Here is an 18,983-nt window from a genome sequence, read left to right on the forward strand (position 1 = left end):
ATGGAGGAGGGGCTACTGTCCGACACAATGTGTGCAGCGATAACCAGATTGTTTTTGGACAAAAGAACCAAAACGACCCACAACAAGGTTTTTTGAAAGGGATCCAATTATCTCACTCGGGCGTTTCTCGGGGTGAGACGGAACCACCGAGATCATGGCAGCGCTGATGTCACCGGGAAACTCAAGAGTTGGCTAAAAGGGGCCTGGGAAAAGAAAACTCATGGAATTCATAACACAGCTACCACCCTTAGAACCTGGCATGAAGAAGAAGTTGCCAAAGCAAGTTGTTCCATCTCAAGGTGGTCACACCCAATCCTATCCAGCATTCACCGCATCCGTTTTCTTTGGTATCTCCAGTGGCAACGGAGTCCAAACCATCTGGCATCCCTTAATTTTGTCTCAAAAGTCTCCACATTTGCGCTCCTCTGGGTACTCGTGACTAAAGGAATATGTGCATTTTTACAAAGGTATGGAAAGATGCATCACAACCAAGGATTCCAACATTCCAACACATGTACATGGAGGGACTATACAGTCTGATTCTCAGGAATAGGGTGCAAATACAGAGGCACCCCAGTTAACCCTAACCCAGTATATCAGGTTTCTTTCTCAAAATATTAATATTTTTATTATAGTTTAATTAAATATGTCCAGGTTGGGTACTTCCACCTTATTTTCCATATATATTTCTGCATATATATCTTTTGTGTGGGTCTTTAATGGAGAATTCATTGCAAACTGAACCCCTGAACTTTTTTTGGAAAAGTTCCATGGAAAAGTTTGTGTATTTGTGTCGCATTTACAGACTTCGGAGGTGGACTTGATCAACTGACCTCAACCAACATAGTACATTTGTATTAGATATTAAAAAGTCAACAGCATAAATGTGACATTACGAACCTGTTTTTAATAGATTTATTGAAGAACTCCCTGAACCCACGACAATCTTTACCCATGAAATTGGTAAAGACTACATGGAATATTAAAAATGGCTCCCTCAAGTGTCGGAACAGTGTAACTGCACTGTTGTAAATTATGCATGTGTCAATTTTACTTATTGTACCTTTAAGCTTCACTTCCTTTAATTACTTTTCCTTTAATAAAACTTTACAAAAATATACATTTTTTTCGACAATAATGACATCATCTTTAGATTACTGTGTATATCTCCATTTGCTTTGTCATACAAACTCATTAATTTTCCATTTTCGTTTGGTCAATAGCTTTATTATATGATTTATTTTTAATTATTCAAGCAATAATGACACACTTGAGTTAAGTGGACACAGATTTTATCCGTTTATTGATGCACTTTTCGGTTTTACTAACAGGATCATTAAAAAATAACGAGTTTTGGCTCGTTTCTGAATCAAAAGACACTTAAAGGTTCAAAATAAATCACATTACCTGTGTTTGAGAGAAGCGACCATCAGACTCTCCTGCAGCTGCTCAGTCAAGAACTGCTGCTCAGACATGTCAGGACATGTAACTCTGCGCACTTTTAACAACTTTACCCGTTTATACTCGCGTCCTGGACATTTATTTAGTGGTAGGTTTTATTGAAGCATCGATATCAGCTGCGATTGATTTTAAAACGTTTTTTTTCAGCTTTTTCGTGTTTATTTAGTCGCAGAAAAATACATCAAAACTCAATCAAACTGAATTAAATGTAGTTTTGTAGGCAACTTTAAATTCAACCCATTGTGTTTTTATGCATCCGTATTGTTTTTGATTTTTAATATATAAAAAGATTTTTGTTTTGCATTTACTGTTTTTTTGTATTGTTATTTATTGGGAAAATAAATAAAATATAAGTTAAAAAAAATATAACAGTTTTTACAGTTGGATTAAAATTAAGAGTACTTTACTAGGGAAATTATTACTTAATCAATGCACTGATATTGTACTGTTTATTTAATGTTTTTTTATTTATTTATCATAGTACTTTTAGGTTTATATTTAAATAAATAATGAATAAATCGTGTGTAAAACTAAATTAATAGATTTTTCTTTGTATATACCACATTCAAATGAAAATATTCACCCGTTTGTTTTTGCTATTAAACTTCTGGCCTCTAGATGGCAGCAGTCATTACGTCCTCTGCAGCTTAAGGAAGAATTAAATCCCACGAGATCCCGGCGATGACTGAGGACGAGAGGATACAGTCGACTCCAGCAGCTTTTAAAGCTGATGTTTGGACATATTTTGGTTTCAAAACAAATAAAATCAGTTACGACTTCGTCAAGAGTCATGTGGTCTGTAAATTCTGCAACACCGGAGTCAAGTACTCGACAATACTACAAAGAATCCGGCGATTACTGAGGATGAGAGGATACAGTCGACTCCAGTTGCTTTTTAAAGCTGATGTTTGGACATGGTTTAAAATTAAAATGAAAGCAGTTACGACTTCGTCAAGAGTCATGTGGTCTGTAAATTCTGCAACACCAGAGTCAAGTACTCGACAATACTACAAATATATCCTCGTTCCTGCAGTATCTCAATATCACCTGAATTTGTCTCGTTCGTGGTATAATTACACTTGTTTACGTCAGTTTTTTTCTATTAAGATTTCACTACACAATGTTTCCACCTCTGACCTGATGACACACGAGTAGATCAAGTTATTAAAAGTTTTACTCAACTCATAATTTACTCGACAAAATAACATTTTAGCCACAAAGCAGTTGCTCAAATTCAACTACATTTGTGTTGCCATGTCTCACTGCATCAGCAGAATCAGGTCCAGGTTTTATTCATTTATGAGTCTAAAAACGGATCCAGACTCTCGAAGAGTCGCTGGCATCTGCCGTCTGAGTCGGAGGCGAAGCCGTCGTCCGTCTCTGGCTGTAAAGAGAGGGAACAACATGCAGCGTCTACACTATGTGGGGAGAATGTGAAAGCGCCTGCTGCCATGGCAACAAGGCAGCTCCACAGTCTCCAGTCGCCATTAAGAAAGATGGGTGGTAACGTGGCTGCAGCTCACTGGCGCTGGAGCACGACACGCTGAAAGAGCCTATTGAGGAGCAGGGAACTCAACAGTTGGTCAGGAGCACAGTGTGACAGCCAGGCTCACCTCACACCCGGGGTTCAGATCCTCCACCTGGGAGAGGTGACCTTTTGATTGACAGGGAAATAAAGATTTATGATTGTTGACTTAACATTTACTCAACGTCATCGAGAAATGTTCAGACTCCTGCTCTGTGGGAAGATGGAAGCGAAATCTTCAAATGAGTCACAGTCGTGTCGACTTCAAGATCACAACAATCGCACAACAACTACAGGAGAGAAGCAGCCAATGAGCAGCGACGTGTTACTAATGAAGACAAGTTTATGAAGATCGTTCTAGAAACTCAGGCTCATGTTTTCCATCTTTGGAACCTGGTTTGACTCGGAAGAACCAGATGAAAACATTCAAGAAGGAATGAATCACTAGTTAAACCAATGAATATACACACATACACACACACATGTACGAACACACATGTACACACACACATGTACACACACACACACATGTAAGAACACACACACACACACACACACATGTACGAACACACATGTACACACACACATGTACACACACACACACACACACACACACACACACACATGTACGAACACACACATACACACACACTCACATGTACGAACACACATGTACGAACACACATGTACGCACACACACACACACACATGTAAGAACACACACACACACACACACACATGTACGAACACACATGTACACACACACATGTACACACACACACACACACACACACACATGTACGAACACACACATACACACACACTCACATGTACGAACACACATGTACGAACACACATGTACGCACACACACACACACACACACACACACACACACACACACCCCTGTACGAACACACATGTACACACACACACACACACACCCCTGTACGAACACACACATACACACACACACACACACACACACACATACGAACACACATGTACGAACACACATGTACGCACACACACACACACACACACACACACACACACACACACACACCCCTGTACGAACACACATGTACACACATACACACACACACACACGTACACACATACACACACACATGTACGAACACACATGTACACACACACACAAATATACAAAGTATGTACCTATACAAATAAAAATGATTTACTTACTTACTAAGCTATACACACACACATGTACGAACACACATGTACACACACACACACACACAAATATAAACACTCATACTGTACATATACATATACACAAACATACACATACATGTACACACACATATACACACATGTACACAAATGCACACATATACACACTCATACTGTACATATACACAAACACACACATGTATCGAAAATATACACACAAATGTACACACACAGACATACAGTATATACAAAAACACCCACACATACATAAACACAAAAACACATACATGTACACGCACACATGTGAACACACACACAGAAATATACACACACACACGTTCACAGACACATACTGTAAATATACTCAAACACACATATATAGAAAATATATACACACACACAAATGTACACACATAACATAAATATACAAAAACACCCACACATATATTCACACATTGATACAAAAAACACACTTGTGCACACGCACACATTTATTTATCTATATACACAAACGTATATATATACACACACATTCACGTGCGCGCACACAAAGACACATATATATACATAAACACACACACACATACATAAACACACACACGCACACACTGTATTTACACAAACAAATACATACATATAAACCTAAACACACACATTTATAAACACTCACAGATATGAACGAGTATTAAATGCTAGACTGATAAACTCATGTATTAAACTAAGTTTTGACACTTTTCAACAACAGTGATGCAGATAAATCATTATTTATTACATAAATCTTGGACAAAATGTCATGATTTTCAATATTCAGACTAATGTCAATATAAAAGTCGAGGATTCACAACAAAATGAGACGTAAGAAGAAAATAAAACAATATTTTTTTAAATACACTTCAATATAACAGTTATAAAGACGATTTACTTCAAATGACCGGTAAAAAACAATCTGACCAACAGGGGGCGACAATACCAATAATACATTTTAAAAAATGGTTTAATTAAGATTGAAGATGAATAAGGTGTTCATTTTGAGATTAAAATTAATGGCATATTGTTCATATGTATATATAGAATGAGGGGTTTGTACAAGCAGGTGGTTTCACTGAAACATTCATTCACAGCAGCTTCCGCCACAAAAAGAACAAGAAAATAAAATATATTTTCTGCAAAACAAAACAGATCCACGTCAAACCGAGTCGTTTTTATGTCGCTGAAAATAGTCTTTGCTTGCGTAGATCTTAGACAGTCATCGGTCAGACGGAAGTGTGCGGGGGAGAAGCAAACCAAATATGTCAAACCAGAGGCTACAAAATAAAAGCACGGTTCATTTTTTTTTGTAATTTACGAAGTAAATCACGGTGAGACATTTTTAATATTTAATTTAGAGACATCGACGAGGATTTATGATATTTGAGCGAGACTAGAGTGTTTGAGAGAAGTCTCTTGTTGAAGGAACTCACTGACCTTACACTCGGTTCGATGATGTAGCTGCAGTACCATCATCAAACACAGAGAGGCGCTGTTCAGCTCAATTTACACCGTTTATGTCATTAAATTGGAGCTTATGTGTCAGTTTTTATATTTTTAACTCGATTTGACATGACATACTTTAAATAAATTAATAAAAAACAACTTAACTTCTCCATGTATTTGCTTTAATCATTCAAAGATTCACAGTGATCATCTTTTATCTTTATATAACCTAACTTTTTAACAGTATTTACAATCATCTCAGTCAAGTAAAGGTTTTTTGTTTTAATATTCACACGCTCAGGTATCACACTAAACATTTGTTCCAGAAGCCCATTTATTTTCCACACTTCCATAACAGTTATTCACACCCAGACTTCTTGTTTTGCACACAAATACAGTTAAAAAAAAAAAAGGAAGAGAATAAATTAAATATCCCCAGAGCTCAGCCTCCGCCGTTGTCGTGGCAACTCAACTTTTCTCGCCCGCCTCGAGTGAAACTGCTGTATTTTCAAAAATATTGTGACTCTAAAGAAGAACACGACAGGAAGAGGGAATGTTTTCCATACGGGAGCATCAAAGAGCGGCATGAGCGGCAGATCTATTCTTCAGCAGATGAAGCTCTAGAAAGTATCGCAGTCACGTGTTCATCAGCCTGGAAAATGACTTCATTCATAATTCAACGTCACTGTTAAAGACAGTACATCCCAGTGCAGACTTCACCTGGTCTTATGAATAAAACAAGATCTCTCTCCATATACAAGATGTACTCGTCGTGTAGCTGCAGCATTTCCTCTTTTTTAATTCCATCAAATTTAAACTGCATCAGTTATTTACATCACTAGCGTCAGACAAATGAAAATCAACATTTTTAGTTTATGGAGTTTTGTCATGTTTAGGATTTAAATAATCATCCGACTCCAAAATTAAGAAGAAGTTTAAAAAAAACTATTATATTTATGATAAATAAGGTTATTAAATAGATTATCCATTTGACAACTAATTGAAATACAAGATACATAATCTTGAAAATTGGATACTTGTTTGGAATTCTTCATTTTTGTGATATTTTCTATTGTTTATTAAGAAGTTATTAAGAGTTAAATATTGGTTGATTATAGTGAACCACCAAACAAGTGGCTCAGTTCATCTATAATATGGACAGTATTTTGAAATATACTGGAAATTGATTGTGAATTCAGAAAGAAAACTTGTGTTATCTGACTTTAAATTAATTTCCAACACACAACTTTTACAGAACAAAAATCAGACTTTGAATTTTAAAAAACATCTACTTTCAACCACTGTTATTGTTCTTTTTCCTCAATGCATGAATACATTTGATGTTCAATTAAATGTGTAAAAAAAACGAATCAACCTGACAGCAGCTTCTCATTGGCTTTTACACCGAATATCTTACACTGAATTAAATACCATTGAAATCTGCTACATGTAATTTTGGTATTTAACTTTTTTACCATTGATTGTTTACACAATACTTTCTTAAACATGAAATTATTCATTCATTGAAACAAATATTGACATTAGTTTTATGTTTTTTGGGAATTCAAAGTCGGATTTTGACGCTGTAAAAATTCAGTCTAGAAATTCATATTCAAAGGCGTTACTTCCATAACTGTGTAATAATGTCGACTGAAATAACACAGAAAATGTATTTTCTTTTTCAGTAAAGTTGGTTGCAATAGACTTTAAATATTTGGAATTGTAAAAAACATTAAGACGCCAGGTTAGCGGTAAAGGGTGGGAAAGAACATTATTATTAATTAGCATTAGCAAAATAAAGAGGAAGAAAAAACTTTGCAATTTATCACATCAACAAAATCACATCAATAAAAAATATTAAAAACTTCAACAATAATCCAAAAAACAGCATGCCTAAAATATATATATATATATTTATATATAAAGTAAGTGAAGTAAATATTTGGTTCAGTCTAAAGAGTCTAAAAATATAAGGTTTTCTCTCCCTTTAATCTATAAAATATTGTAAATTGTATTTCTTAAGAAGAACTTTAACATGTTTTCTATAATGATGAGTATGTTCACTAGAGTTGTAACTAAACTAGTGAAACTAGATAAAGTTTTGGAAAAAAAAAAAGTGTGTTCAAAGAGACGGATAAATTAATGCACTTATTTGTGCGTCCATGTTCTGCTTGTGTCTTTTGTGAGTCATCAAGTCTTCGCCGACCTTCATTTTCTCTTATCTCAGCCCCGGGAAGCATTTAATTGCTCCGGCAACAAAAAGAAAACCAAACTAAACATGAGGCGGCGGGAGAAAAGCAACGCGGATAATTACATAGTTTTGTATTTGAAGTGAGGAAGAAGTGGCCCACGGTTTTTGTGTGGATGTGTAGAAGCAGGACAACAAACCTCAGGCTCATTATTTATCATTTGATACTTCAAAACCGGCACAAGATTAGCTCGCTGATGCTAACGCTGATACCAGCACGCGGCTGGTCGCCAGCGACGACGGTGTTAGAAGTGAAGCCCAGACGGTTTTCAAACTGTGCTGGGAGACGCACAAATCACAAAATGAGTTAAAAATAAACCTGTTTCTTCAACATGGAGACAAAGATGTGAAGGATTAGCTCATAATTGTGAGCATTAACAAATACTACCTTTAAGTATTCCACCTTTAACTGGTAGGACTATCATCATGTGGTCATAATGTTTAGGTGATTGATGTGTCACCACAGATCCTCCTCTGGGCGTCGTCCAGCATGTTGAAGCAGGTGTCGTGGGTCACAGTGGGATCTGGAGGAACCATCTGTTCCTGGCCCTGCTGGAAGAAAACAACAGAGTCAAACCTACGCCGAAATCTTTAGTTGTTATTCGTTGGTGGCAAGTAACAGATTAAAAACATCGGACGTGAAACTAACTCTGTCCATGCAAGAACATTTTTAAACAAACAATAATTTAGAGACTTTATTCCACAAGTTGGATCTTCAGAATAAACCTACATGAGCACAAGAACATACAAGTTGAATTTGAACCTTTGACTTTTCTATGCAGCAGCAAAATAATGATTTAACTGAAAGAATACAAAAGGTTATAATAAAGAGTTAATATCTTCTGTCTTGGTCTCAGGAGAGGCGAGGAAGATGTTCAAATCATTTAAAAACCCTTACCTTCTGAAGAGGAACGCCTCGAGAGTCAACACATCGACGTTCAAAACGATCCTCAAAATTCAAGTGGTATCAAAATCGGACACTAGATGGAGCCAAACTCAACGTAAAACGCAAAAAGATGATATTGGATTTTTTTTCTTCATTACTCAACAAAAGTTGTTTCGATAGAAATAAAAAAAGAAAACGACTTCACATTGTTAAAAATTAAAAAACATAGTATACGTATGGATTAGAAAATATTTTTTTTTATTTAAGCAATCGTTTTATTTATTAAAGTACCTTTTTTTTTTAAACTGAAAAACTTTTTTACTAGAGAAGGTACCAATTGTTATTGAAAATGTATATATTTTTGACGCAACATTCTTTTGAAATTATGAAGTAATTGCTGTTTAATTGTTGGACTGAGCATATTGTTTTTATAGTCAGACCATAAATAAATAAGTAATTTTTATTTGTATAGCGCTTTTCCAGACCAGGGTCACAAAGCGCTTAAACAATCAAAACAATATTCAATAAAGTATATACTTTAAAGGTCAAGATAAAACTGATAATACAACAGGAGTTCCAGAAAATCAAGGAAAAGCCTGAACAAATAGAAACGTCTTAAGATGTTTCTTAAAGGAGTCAGTAGATCCATCAAGCGGAAAGAGAGAGAAGATCGTTCCAAAGCTGTACAAAGATCCAAGACAGTAATAGTCGTTTCCGTTTAATGTCATTTGCAAAACCTGGAAACACATTAAACGTCTGGGTCACATGCTGCCAGAGTAGAAAAAGATGATCTTTCTCCTCAACACATCAGCTGTGGTTTGACTTACGGTGAAAATGCTGCGGACTCAAATACTAAAGTCTGGAGTTTTTAAATAAGATATGGAGTTAATATAAACACTTATTGAGCAACTTAAATACTGAGGAATAAACGATGCACAGTCTTGATGGAGAAGATTCGGCCGGTTCGGCCCCAGTATGAACACAACTGTTCGGATCCGGAGCTGATCCGTCCGATGGCGACGCTCCTTCCGACGCGAAGGTTTATAAAAGCATCACACGTGTTGAGGAACAATGTCAAGGCGCTCCACGTTTAAGTTGCGTCATCTGACCCTGGAGCGCTTGACCACGATAGTTCCGGCCACCATGTCGTACACAGTCCTGTTGTGCTGGAAGAACAGCAGCGTGATGCAGGCCGGGAAGAAGAAGGCGATGGAGAAGTTCTTGTTCAGAGCTCGGACGGTCGACCTGAGGACGGCAGCGAAGAGTTTAACCTCAGGCGGGGTTAAGCAGAGATGTGTTGTGATGAGGGGTGTGAACGTTTACACTTGTGTAACCAAAGCTTCTAACCGTGTTGTAACCGGAGTTTTAGGATCTTTCCATCGCAGTTGCACTACATCACCACTAGATGTCTACATTAAAATACCTCCAAATCGAATTACAGCAAAGCCCTTCCAGTAGTTATCAGACAAAACGTATTTATTCTTGTAGACCCACTTCAAATAGGTACTAAATGATAGTCAGAACTTTAGTTATTGTAATCTTCAGACTCTTAAGGGCACTTAAAAATGATTGTGTCAAAAATCTACAGTGCGCCTCCATAGTATTACTACAGAAGTCCCTGTAGTAATATGGTCCAGGTCTCCGTATTATTACTCCCAGTCTCTGTAGTATTCCTCCCGAGTCTCCTTAGTATTCCTCCCAGAGTCTCCTTGGTATTACTCTCCGAGAATCCTTAGTATTACTCCCAGAGTCTTCTTAGTATTACTCCCATAGTCTTCTTAGTATTACTCCCAAATGCTTCTTAGTATTACTCCCCAAGTCTTCTTAGTATTTCTCCTAGGGTCTCCGTAGTATTACTCCCCGAGTCTTCTTAGTATTACTACCCGAGTCTCCGTAGTATTACTCACAGTCTCCGTAGTATCACTCCCCAATCCCTTTAGTATTTCCCCCCGAGGCTCCTTAGTATTACAACCCAAGTCTCTATAGTATTACTCACTGAGACTACGTAGTAATACTCTCCAAGGCTCCGTAGTATTACTCCCAGAGTCTCTGTAGTATTACTTCCAGAGTCTCATAGAATTATTGACCGAGTGTGCATAGTATTACTTTCCGAGTATCTGTAGAATTACTCTTACTCTCTTTCTGTCTTTGTAGTATTACTGCCCAAGTCTCTGCAGTAAGATTTCCCTGCACTATATTTATTTTTGTAATTTACATTTAAAAACACATTTAAATACACTTGTGTAAGAAAACATTTGTTGTTTTTGTCGTATCTTTTAACAATTGTTCATAAAAGCTTGTGAGTTGTTTGTGTCAATAAAGATTCAAAACTTTATCGACACCACAGTCTCACTAGCAGACATGAACATATTGGTGAGAAAAGAACGTGTTTTATTGACGACATGTAGACGTCGACACCCCTAGTGTTGATTTGATTGACACTCACGCCGACAGAGACACGTTGGACGCCGGCACCACCAGGACCCTGTTGGGCTGGATGAGCTCGGACGAGTCACACGTGACGACCCGGAGGCCGATGAGGAACTTCCCTGGAGTCGCCCCGCCTGCGCCCCAAATACACACGATCTGAAGAGACACGTTTACATTTATTCAAAAACATTTTCCTTCTGCATTCGACTCAATCATTTTATACAAATATCTTCTTGTGCTCTTAAGCCACGAAGTTAACAAGCTCATGTAAATCCACGGTTTAAATGACCATGACGACAGAGTGTGGAAGTGTGGAAATTCTTATTTTGAATATAGTGTTTGTTTGTTTTGAGCACAGAGGAGATGTCGCTCGTCACATGTTTGCACAATTGTTTGCATTTGAATGGAAGCAGAACTGAGGAAGGTTTTAAAAGTAGATAGATGGATAAAACTTTACATTAATTCTGCATCCAAACTGCCTTTTTTCACATTCTTAAAAGCAAATAGAGTAATAAGAGTAATATATTCTTGATTTGTCCCACATTGGAAACGTTTGGGGGTCACAGAAGAAACAGGAATAAGAAAAGAACATAAATACTTAAACATACAGTGCAAATAAAATATATAAACAATAATAATAATGAATGAAAAAAAATGATAATAATAATGATGAGTAAAAGATTAACATGAAAATATAAACTGTATATATAAATATACTATTCTACTACGGCAATGAAAAGTCAAATAAATCAAATTAAAGTCAGAAACATTTATATAAATAAATAAAGGTAGAAGGGCAAAAAAACAACAACTATAATCAGTAGTTAAGTGCAAACACAACACAGAAATGAAGGAAAGGTTGTTATAAACACTAATAAAACATTGTTGTTGTTTTGTCATGAAATCATTGATAATGTTATCATTTATGATCTAAACATTTTGCAAAGATTCGGTTTATCCAGTTAGAATTGTTTTATAACAACAATGTTGTAAATGAAATGCAATATTTTCATCACAAACATAGATCATGTAACACGAAAATGATTTATTAAAAATGTATTTAAAAATGCTTATTTAAAAAAATAATAATAATGCCTAATAACTTCATAAGCTCATTATCTGCACTGCTTAATGCATATTTACACCTAAAAACCTTTACATTCTGGTAAAATAGCCTCTAAACGGACACGACTCATGAAATAAATTGAAGGATTTTGGTGGAGACACGTTGAACCATCTCTTACCTCATAAAAACACACCAATATCCGGTAAACCAGAGCAACAAGCATCATTTTCTGCAGCTCCTCCATCGACGTGTCCTCGTCTATTTCCTCCACGATGAAGTGCATGGCGAACTTGGACACGTCCCTGAAAGACGACAGTCCAAATAGAAGACGGGAAACGTAGCAATAAAAGCAGAATAGAGTCAGATGCGATTCTTACTTGATTCCGCTCAGGTGCATGATGCTGATGATGATGGTCGCTTTGATGAAGAACAGGATGAAGAAGTCGACCATTTCCGCCAGGAGTCTCTGGAACGGCGAAGGAATGCCGTACTCGCGACCTGGTGAACGGTAGGAAGGTCGAAATCAATAAGTGTTAATTGTATTTGTATAAACATGTATATTTCCTTACTTTCCAGTAAGAATGGACTGATCAAAAAAAGGTAAAAGAAAATTCAAGTTGTAAATCGGCATAAATCGTAAATAGCGCCATATTTGTTAGCCATTGCTAGCTAGCGATTGTTTGCTAAAGCTAAGTTTTATTAGCTTGATTTTACTTTTAAACCAACTAATTTGCTACAGTAAAAAAAAGGGTTCAACTTGAGTAAAAACAGTTACAGCACCAGATTTTAAAAAGTCATAAACCAGTACACCAGTGTTAAGCTAACGTCAGCTAATAATTAAACACAAAGCTAGTTCAAAGGCACTTTTTTTACCTTTATATTTCTGGATCAAGTAAGGAAAGGTAAAACTTTATTGAAGGTCTCCTTCGGGAAATTGTTTAAAAAGTAAGTAATAAGTAAAAATAATGGGGAAAAAAGGTTAAAAATATAAAGATATTTTACATAATCTTAGTTTTGACTAGATGACTGTGTGCAAAAGAAAAAAAACCTCTGCTGCCGCTGACAACATTTAAATTCTATTTTGAAATATATTTAAAAGATGATAAACAAGTGAAACAAATATTGAAAATATATTTTAAGTATATAAGCAAACATCAACTGTGAGACATTCAAATAAGTAAGTAAATAATATTTGTAGAGTGCTTTCCTAGACCAGGGTCACAAAGCACTTAAACAATCAAAACAATACCCAATAAAATATATGTTTAAAAGGTCAAGACAACACAGAGTAAAACACAGGAGTCCAGAATTTTAAAGTTGATCCTGAAAGAAACTGGAAGCCAGTGAAAAGATTTAAGGATCGGAGAAATGTGAGTTCTTCTACTAGAGCGGGTCAGAATTCTCGCTGCAGAGTTCTGAATCAACTGCAGGCGAGACAGATCCTTCTTGTTTAGACATGAAAACAAACTGTTGCAACAGTCTAAACGAGAAGACACAAATGCAATAAGCTACAGATCATGTTGTGACCACAATTTCCTAAATTTAGAGATTTTTCTCAGTTGAAAGAAACAGTTTGTCAGTTTTCTGCAGTGTTGAACTAGAAACATGTCTTTGTCGAATACAACACCCAGGTTTCTCAGGCTCAGTCTGACAAACTGCAGCTGCAAGCTATAAAAAGATGCAATTTAATGCGCCTTCGCCCATCTTTTTATTTAAGGGTCTTCATAACTGCGCACACATTTTCAGATGGACAGGAATGAACTGGTTTTGTGCGTCTCTTAGGAACAATTGTTACAACTCGCCTTGCTTGTGTAGTAGGGTTAAGGCAGGGATTAGATCTCATAATCTAATTACAGGGTTGTAAGATCTTTACTCGCAAACACAACACTTGTCTTGCTGCACACATGCGAATAAAATGCAATAAAAGGCAAATACGAGTTGAGATTTGCAACAGTATGTGAACTGTATTAATTTAATTCATCATGAAATGAATCTGGGGATCTGTTTTAAACCATCGTATACATCACAGCTAGGCGTGTAAGGATCTGGTGATGTTATATGTATCACGATTGTAGTATTGTCGAGTACTTGACTCTGGTGTTGCAGAATTTACAGACCACATGACTCTTGACGAAGTCGTAACTGCTTTCATTTGTTTTAAAACCAAAATATGTTCAAACTGTATCCTCTCGTCCTCAGTCCTCGCCGGGATCTCGCAGGATTTCATTGCATCTTAAGTTACGGAGGACATAATGACTGATGACATCTAGCGGCCGGAAGTTAATTGCAACATAAAAATGAAGAACTTTGTAAACATTTGCATGTTTATTGTAAATAAAAAAAATATTATTATTTTATACACACGTATTTGAAATATAAACCATCAAATAACTGTAAACTGTAAAATTAAAACAAAAATTCCTAAATCAAATGAATGCTGTTGAGTATCAATGCAGTAGTATCCTTAATAAGTATTGCAATGTATGGCTATTTTCACACACCTATAGTATGTTACAATCACAACAGAAGGCTGTCACAGAGAGTCTGGTTCTGCTCCAGGTCCCTGACTGTTAAAAGAACGTTTTTTTTCTCCCCATCATCTCTCATTGTATTTATTTTGGAAGTCTTTTTTATAGCACCATTTAATCTGTAAAGTGTAGATGGAAATGTATTCAACATAAAACTAAGTGGGCAACTCAATTTCCTAAGGGGCTTTATTGTATAATGTACTGTATACTGTATAATTCTCTTTGCGCTTGATGGATCTACTGACTAATTTAAGAAACATCTTAAGATGTTTATATTTGTTCAGGCTTTTCCTTGATTTTCTGGAACTCCTGTTGTGTTATCAGTTTTATCTTGATCTTTAAAGTATATACTTTATTGATTATTGTTTTGATTGTTTAAGCGCTTTGTGACCCTGGTCTGGAAAAGCGCTCTATAAATAAAAATTACTTACTTACTGCTGTCGGGGACAGAAGGAACAGGAAATAAGTTTTTGTCTTGTATTATTTTACATATTTTTAAGGTTTATCCTATATAACAAAAAAACTTGATGTAGATCTATACTGAAAAAAATGGTTCTAATAACGGTCGGGATATTTATAGACATGTTGTTTTAAATATCTTTACCGATTTGTTTTGACAGTTAAATTCAGTTAAAAACAAATTTAATTTTTACTTTGTCAGTTTTACAGCTTTAGTCATGTGGCCCACATTAATGTAAACAACAGCATGTGGGCCCCCGGGGGCCAATATCTTCCTTAAGTAATATTGAATCAAAACATTCACATATACTGGCAGAATTCAACACATTACGATGCAGCAGTGATGTAGGAAATCATTTGAGTTAAAATTAAATAAAACAAAATAATGTTTTCACAACATAAGCGGGTTTAAATGTTGTTTTAATAACGTGTGTTGATGGTAAATATTCCATCTATCCGTTTATAAAATGGCTGATTTAAAGACTGTACCTGGTCTCCGAGCGTTCCCGTTCTCCTGTGGCCGCTGCTGAGGCGGACCCGCGACCGCGGTGGCCCGGCTGGTGGCGGCGGTGACGGCGGGCGGAGGCGACGGGAGACCGAACGGAGCACCGAGCCAGTGCTGCGGGCTGAAGTCCGCCGCCCCGGGGCTCGGAGGTAAACACCACGGGTAGGACATGAGCCAGCTCTGCCAGGTGACATAGCCGCTGTAGTACTGCCACATCCACGCCTGCAGCTTCTCGCAGTACTCCGCCGTGGAGCAGTTCTCCTCCGCCTTCCCGTCCCCGCGACACGGGCTCTGGCTCTGCCTCGCGACGCCGTTTTTTCTGCTCCGAGGCGCGGCGGGTCCTTCCTTCTCGACTTCCATGTTTGTATTTTCCTTCGCCGCCATGTTGGATGAAGGCGACGCGTGACGTAGCACGTATGAACGGACTGAACCACCCGAGGTGAAATGTGAAGCCGCAACAAACACACATTACACTAGTTATAACAAAAATAACTTTAAAAGTAGACGAAATCCAGAGATACCGTATTTCGAATATATGCGCTTCACGGGAATTAAAAGCAAATAAAACAAACACCCCCCCTGTGAGTTAAAAATGGTACTGGCCAACCACTTTCCACGTTTACGTCAATATAAATTAAACTACTATAAAGTCCACTTGCGTAATAATTTGATTAATTTAGTCGTTTTGGTCGAAAAAAAAGCCTAAAAAACGTAATTTAATTTCGAAATTATAAAATTTAAATTTAAGTTTAAGTTTAAACAAAACAAACTAGCTCTATCAAATACAAACGCACAATTGTAAAGGTAAATCTCACTTTTGAGGAAGATTAGTTTTAAAGACTTTGGACAATCAACTCCAAAAACCCATTGTTTGCATTTTTCAAACATACAAAAATAAATATTGTCACTTTCAAGGTACTTTCTTGTGTCTGTATGGCAACATGTTTGCAGGCAAAAGTCCAGGGCGCAGAGATTCTTTTCAGGGGAACCATTTTTTTGGAGATTGAAGCGTTAAAACTTCTTTGAGGCATTTTTAACCCGACTTGTTCAAGGAATTGATAAATACAAAAGATATGAGAAAAAAGTTTTCAAAGAATGTCCATTTAAAAATTGAGATTAGGAGACGAACAGGATGTTGTTGGGAGTAGAAAAAAAAGATTGAAACATGGCTCATGGCTTGTTTATTGGCAACATTCATTTGGCTTGTTTTGTCGTCAAACACGGATGCTTCACGCAGGAATTATGCCTTTTCATAGGTTCTCACTGAGACGATGTCACCCATGATGCATTTCTGTGGAAAGCAAACACTCGCATTAACTTAAAACCACCAACTAGACAAACACAATAACTTAAAATTGGAATTAACATGGGAAAGTAAACATAATTCAGCCATTATATCATTTACCATCAGTTCCAAGAGACTTTTTATGTAAACCTCTGAAAATTGAATACAACAAAAGATACTAAGAAACTGATTTTCCTCGTTAATCGCATGTGGGCGTTTCCTTTCACGACAACTTTACCCTGAATTAGTCATGTCACGACAGCGGAGGATTGAAGTCCTTTCAAACATGTGGGACTGTAAGTGAAGCAACTAGAGCCTGTAGGAACCTGTAACCCATTCATCGGAGCTAAACTTCCAAGAGCGAGGATTTAGGTCACTTGAAAAACGAAAAAAATAAAAAGGTCAAAGAAGAAACTTTGTAGAAAAACGTACACATTTTAATTTGCCGTCACTTATCTCCCTCTCCAGAGTTGTATTTTTTCCATCCCAGGACTGTTTCTGGATCAGTTTCCCATTCTCAAAAGAAACGACAGTCTGACAAAGCAGGCATCAGTGTCAGAAGTTTTGTCAAAATAATTAAAATTAGTTTTTAAAAGCATTTCTCACCTTCACATGGCGATCATCTGCAGTGACTTCGTCAAACTCTTCGCCGAGCTTGAATTTGAGCTCAGTGTTCTTGAACGTACTCAGCGTCTTCATGCAGAAGACGACCCCGGCGTCGTCCACGCTGAACTCCAGGTCGGGCTTCAGCGCGATGGCCACATGACGGATGGCGAATGTCACACCTGCGACGCCACATGGTGTCACCGAAGGATGAAAACTTGAAAAAAAAAAACGTTTTTCTCACCGATCGCCTTCATGTAGTCGTCGAAGTTCTCGCTCTGCTTCAGCTTCCATTTCCCAACAAACTGGTCGACCATGATGCCGCGGAGAAGGTTTCGCACAGAAGGAGATCTCAGGTGGGGTGAGAGCGACGCACCTGAGGAGCAACAACTTTGAAGACTAGTCGGCACACGCCTGGACCAATCCCGACGCCGCGCTCGGTAGCCTGACGAGAAGGCGTGCTTTGCAAATCTGACTTGATTAGTTTCAGCAGCGAGGAAACGGTTTGCTTCAGAATTGGGAAGTTGTTACGCAAATGATTGACGCCTATGAGGAAATCAATAAGATTGTGATCAAACAGGAACATTGTGGTGATTTCTCAAATGCCTCAGGAAAGCAATCTTTCATATTAAATTAAAGAAAACTTCCCTTTTTATTTAATGGCAGCACTAAATACTTTAATGACTGAAAATAAAAAAAACAAAAAGAAATAAGATGCATAAACAAGTGAACACAAGATCATATGTGGGTGTCTCCTGGATGAGGTGGATTCTGGGGTGAGCTGGTTAAAGGATGGGGTTCAATGGTAGTCAACATGTCTATATATACAGTATACATTTCTGTATATATATATATAGTGGTTTATATATTATTTTTTCTTTAAAGTCTTCAATCTGGGGTTTGCTTGTTGTTTCTTTTTTATTATTATTATTTCTTTAAATCTTTGTGTTTTCCTCTATCACTGTTATTTTATAACAATTTTTATCATATCATTTGTTGGATTTGGATAGATAGATAGAACTTTATTGATCCCTCAGGAGGTCTTCTTCTGGGAAATTGTTTTGTTGAAGATGAAATTGTTAATTGATTTAATATTAGTAGTATATTTGTAAGAAAAAAAAGTTATATCACTGTGCAAATGTATAAATTATTGTATTATCAATAAAAAATATTTCCACTTTATTTTTAATTTGCAATAAACTTCATTCATGCCAACATTATTTTTAACGACTATTTTTGAACCGCCTACGCTACTATAGTTACAACTTTTGTCCAGTAGATGGAGCCATTTAAAAGTGAGTCGGGCACAATTTTTATAA

The 18,983-nt window shown here is 36.8% G+C and overlaps 2 protein-coding genes across 2 annotated transcripts; both read right to left on the reverse strand.

The window, feature by feature from the left end:
• Nucleotides 1-9,490: 9,490 nt before the first annotated feature.
• Nucleotides 9,491-16,159, reverse strand: LOC148062776 (protein FAM8A1-like). Its single transcript, XM_087812661.1, has 5 exons — nt 15,761-16,159; nt 12,662-12,782; nt 12,463-12,586; nt 11,235-11,374; nt 9,491-10,033 (listed from the first exon to the last, which is right to left on the reverse strand). The coding sequence occupies exons 1-5, from the start codon at nt 16,134-16,136 to the stop codon at nt 9,889-9,891; spliced, it is 906 nt and encodes a 301-aa protein (XP_087668787.1). The 5' UTR covers nt 16,137-16,159; the 3' UTR covers nt 9,491-9,888.
• Nucleotides 16,160-16,953: 794 nt separating this feature from the next.
• On the reverse strand, nt 16,954-18,144 carry fabp4b (fatty acid binding protein 4b). The gene is made up of 4 exons (XM_087812270.1): nt 17,909-18,144; nt 17,668-17,846; nt 17,494-17,595; nt 16,954-17,067 (listed from the first exon to the last, which is right to left on the reverse strand). Exons 1-4 carry the CDS (start codon nt 17,979-17,981, stop codon nt 17,017-17,019), a joined length of 405 nt encoding a protein of 134 aa, XP_087668396.1. The 5' UTR covers nt 17,982-18,144; the 3' UTR covers nt 16,954-17,016.
• Nucleotides 18,145-18,983: the final 839 nt, after the last annotated feature.

This window comes from Callionymus lyra, chromosome 17 (assembly GCF_982586985.1).
Source record: "Callionymus lyra chromosome 17, fCalLyr1.hap1.1, whole genome shotgun sequence".
In the NCBI taxonomy this organism is placed as follows: domain Eukaryota; kingdom Metazoa; phylum Chordata; class Actinopteri; order Syngnathiformes; family Callionymidae; genus Callionymus; species Callionymus lyra.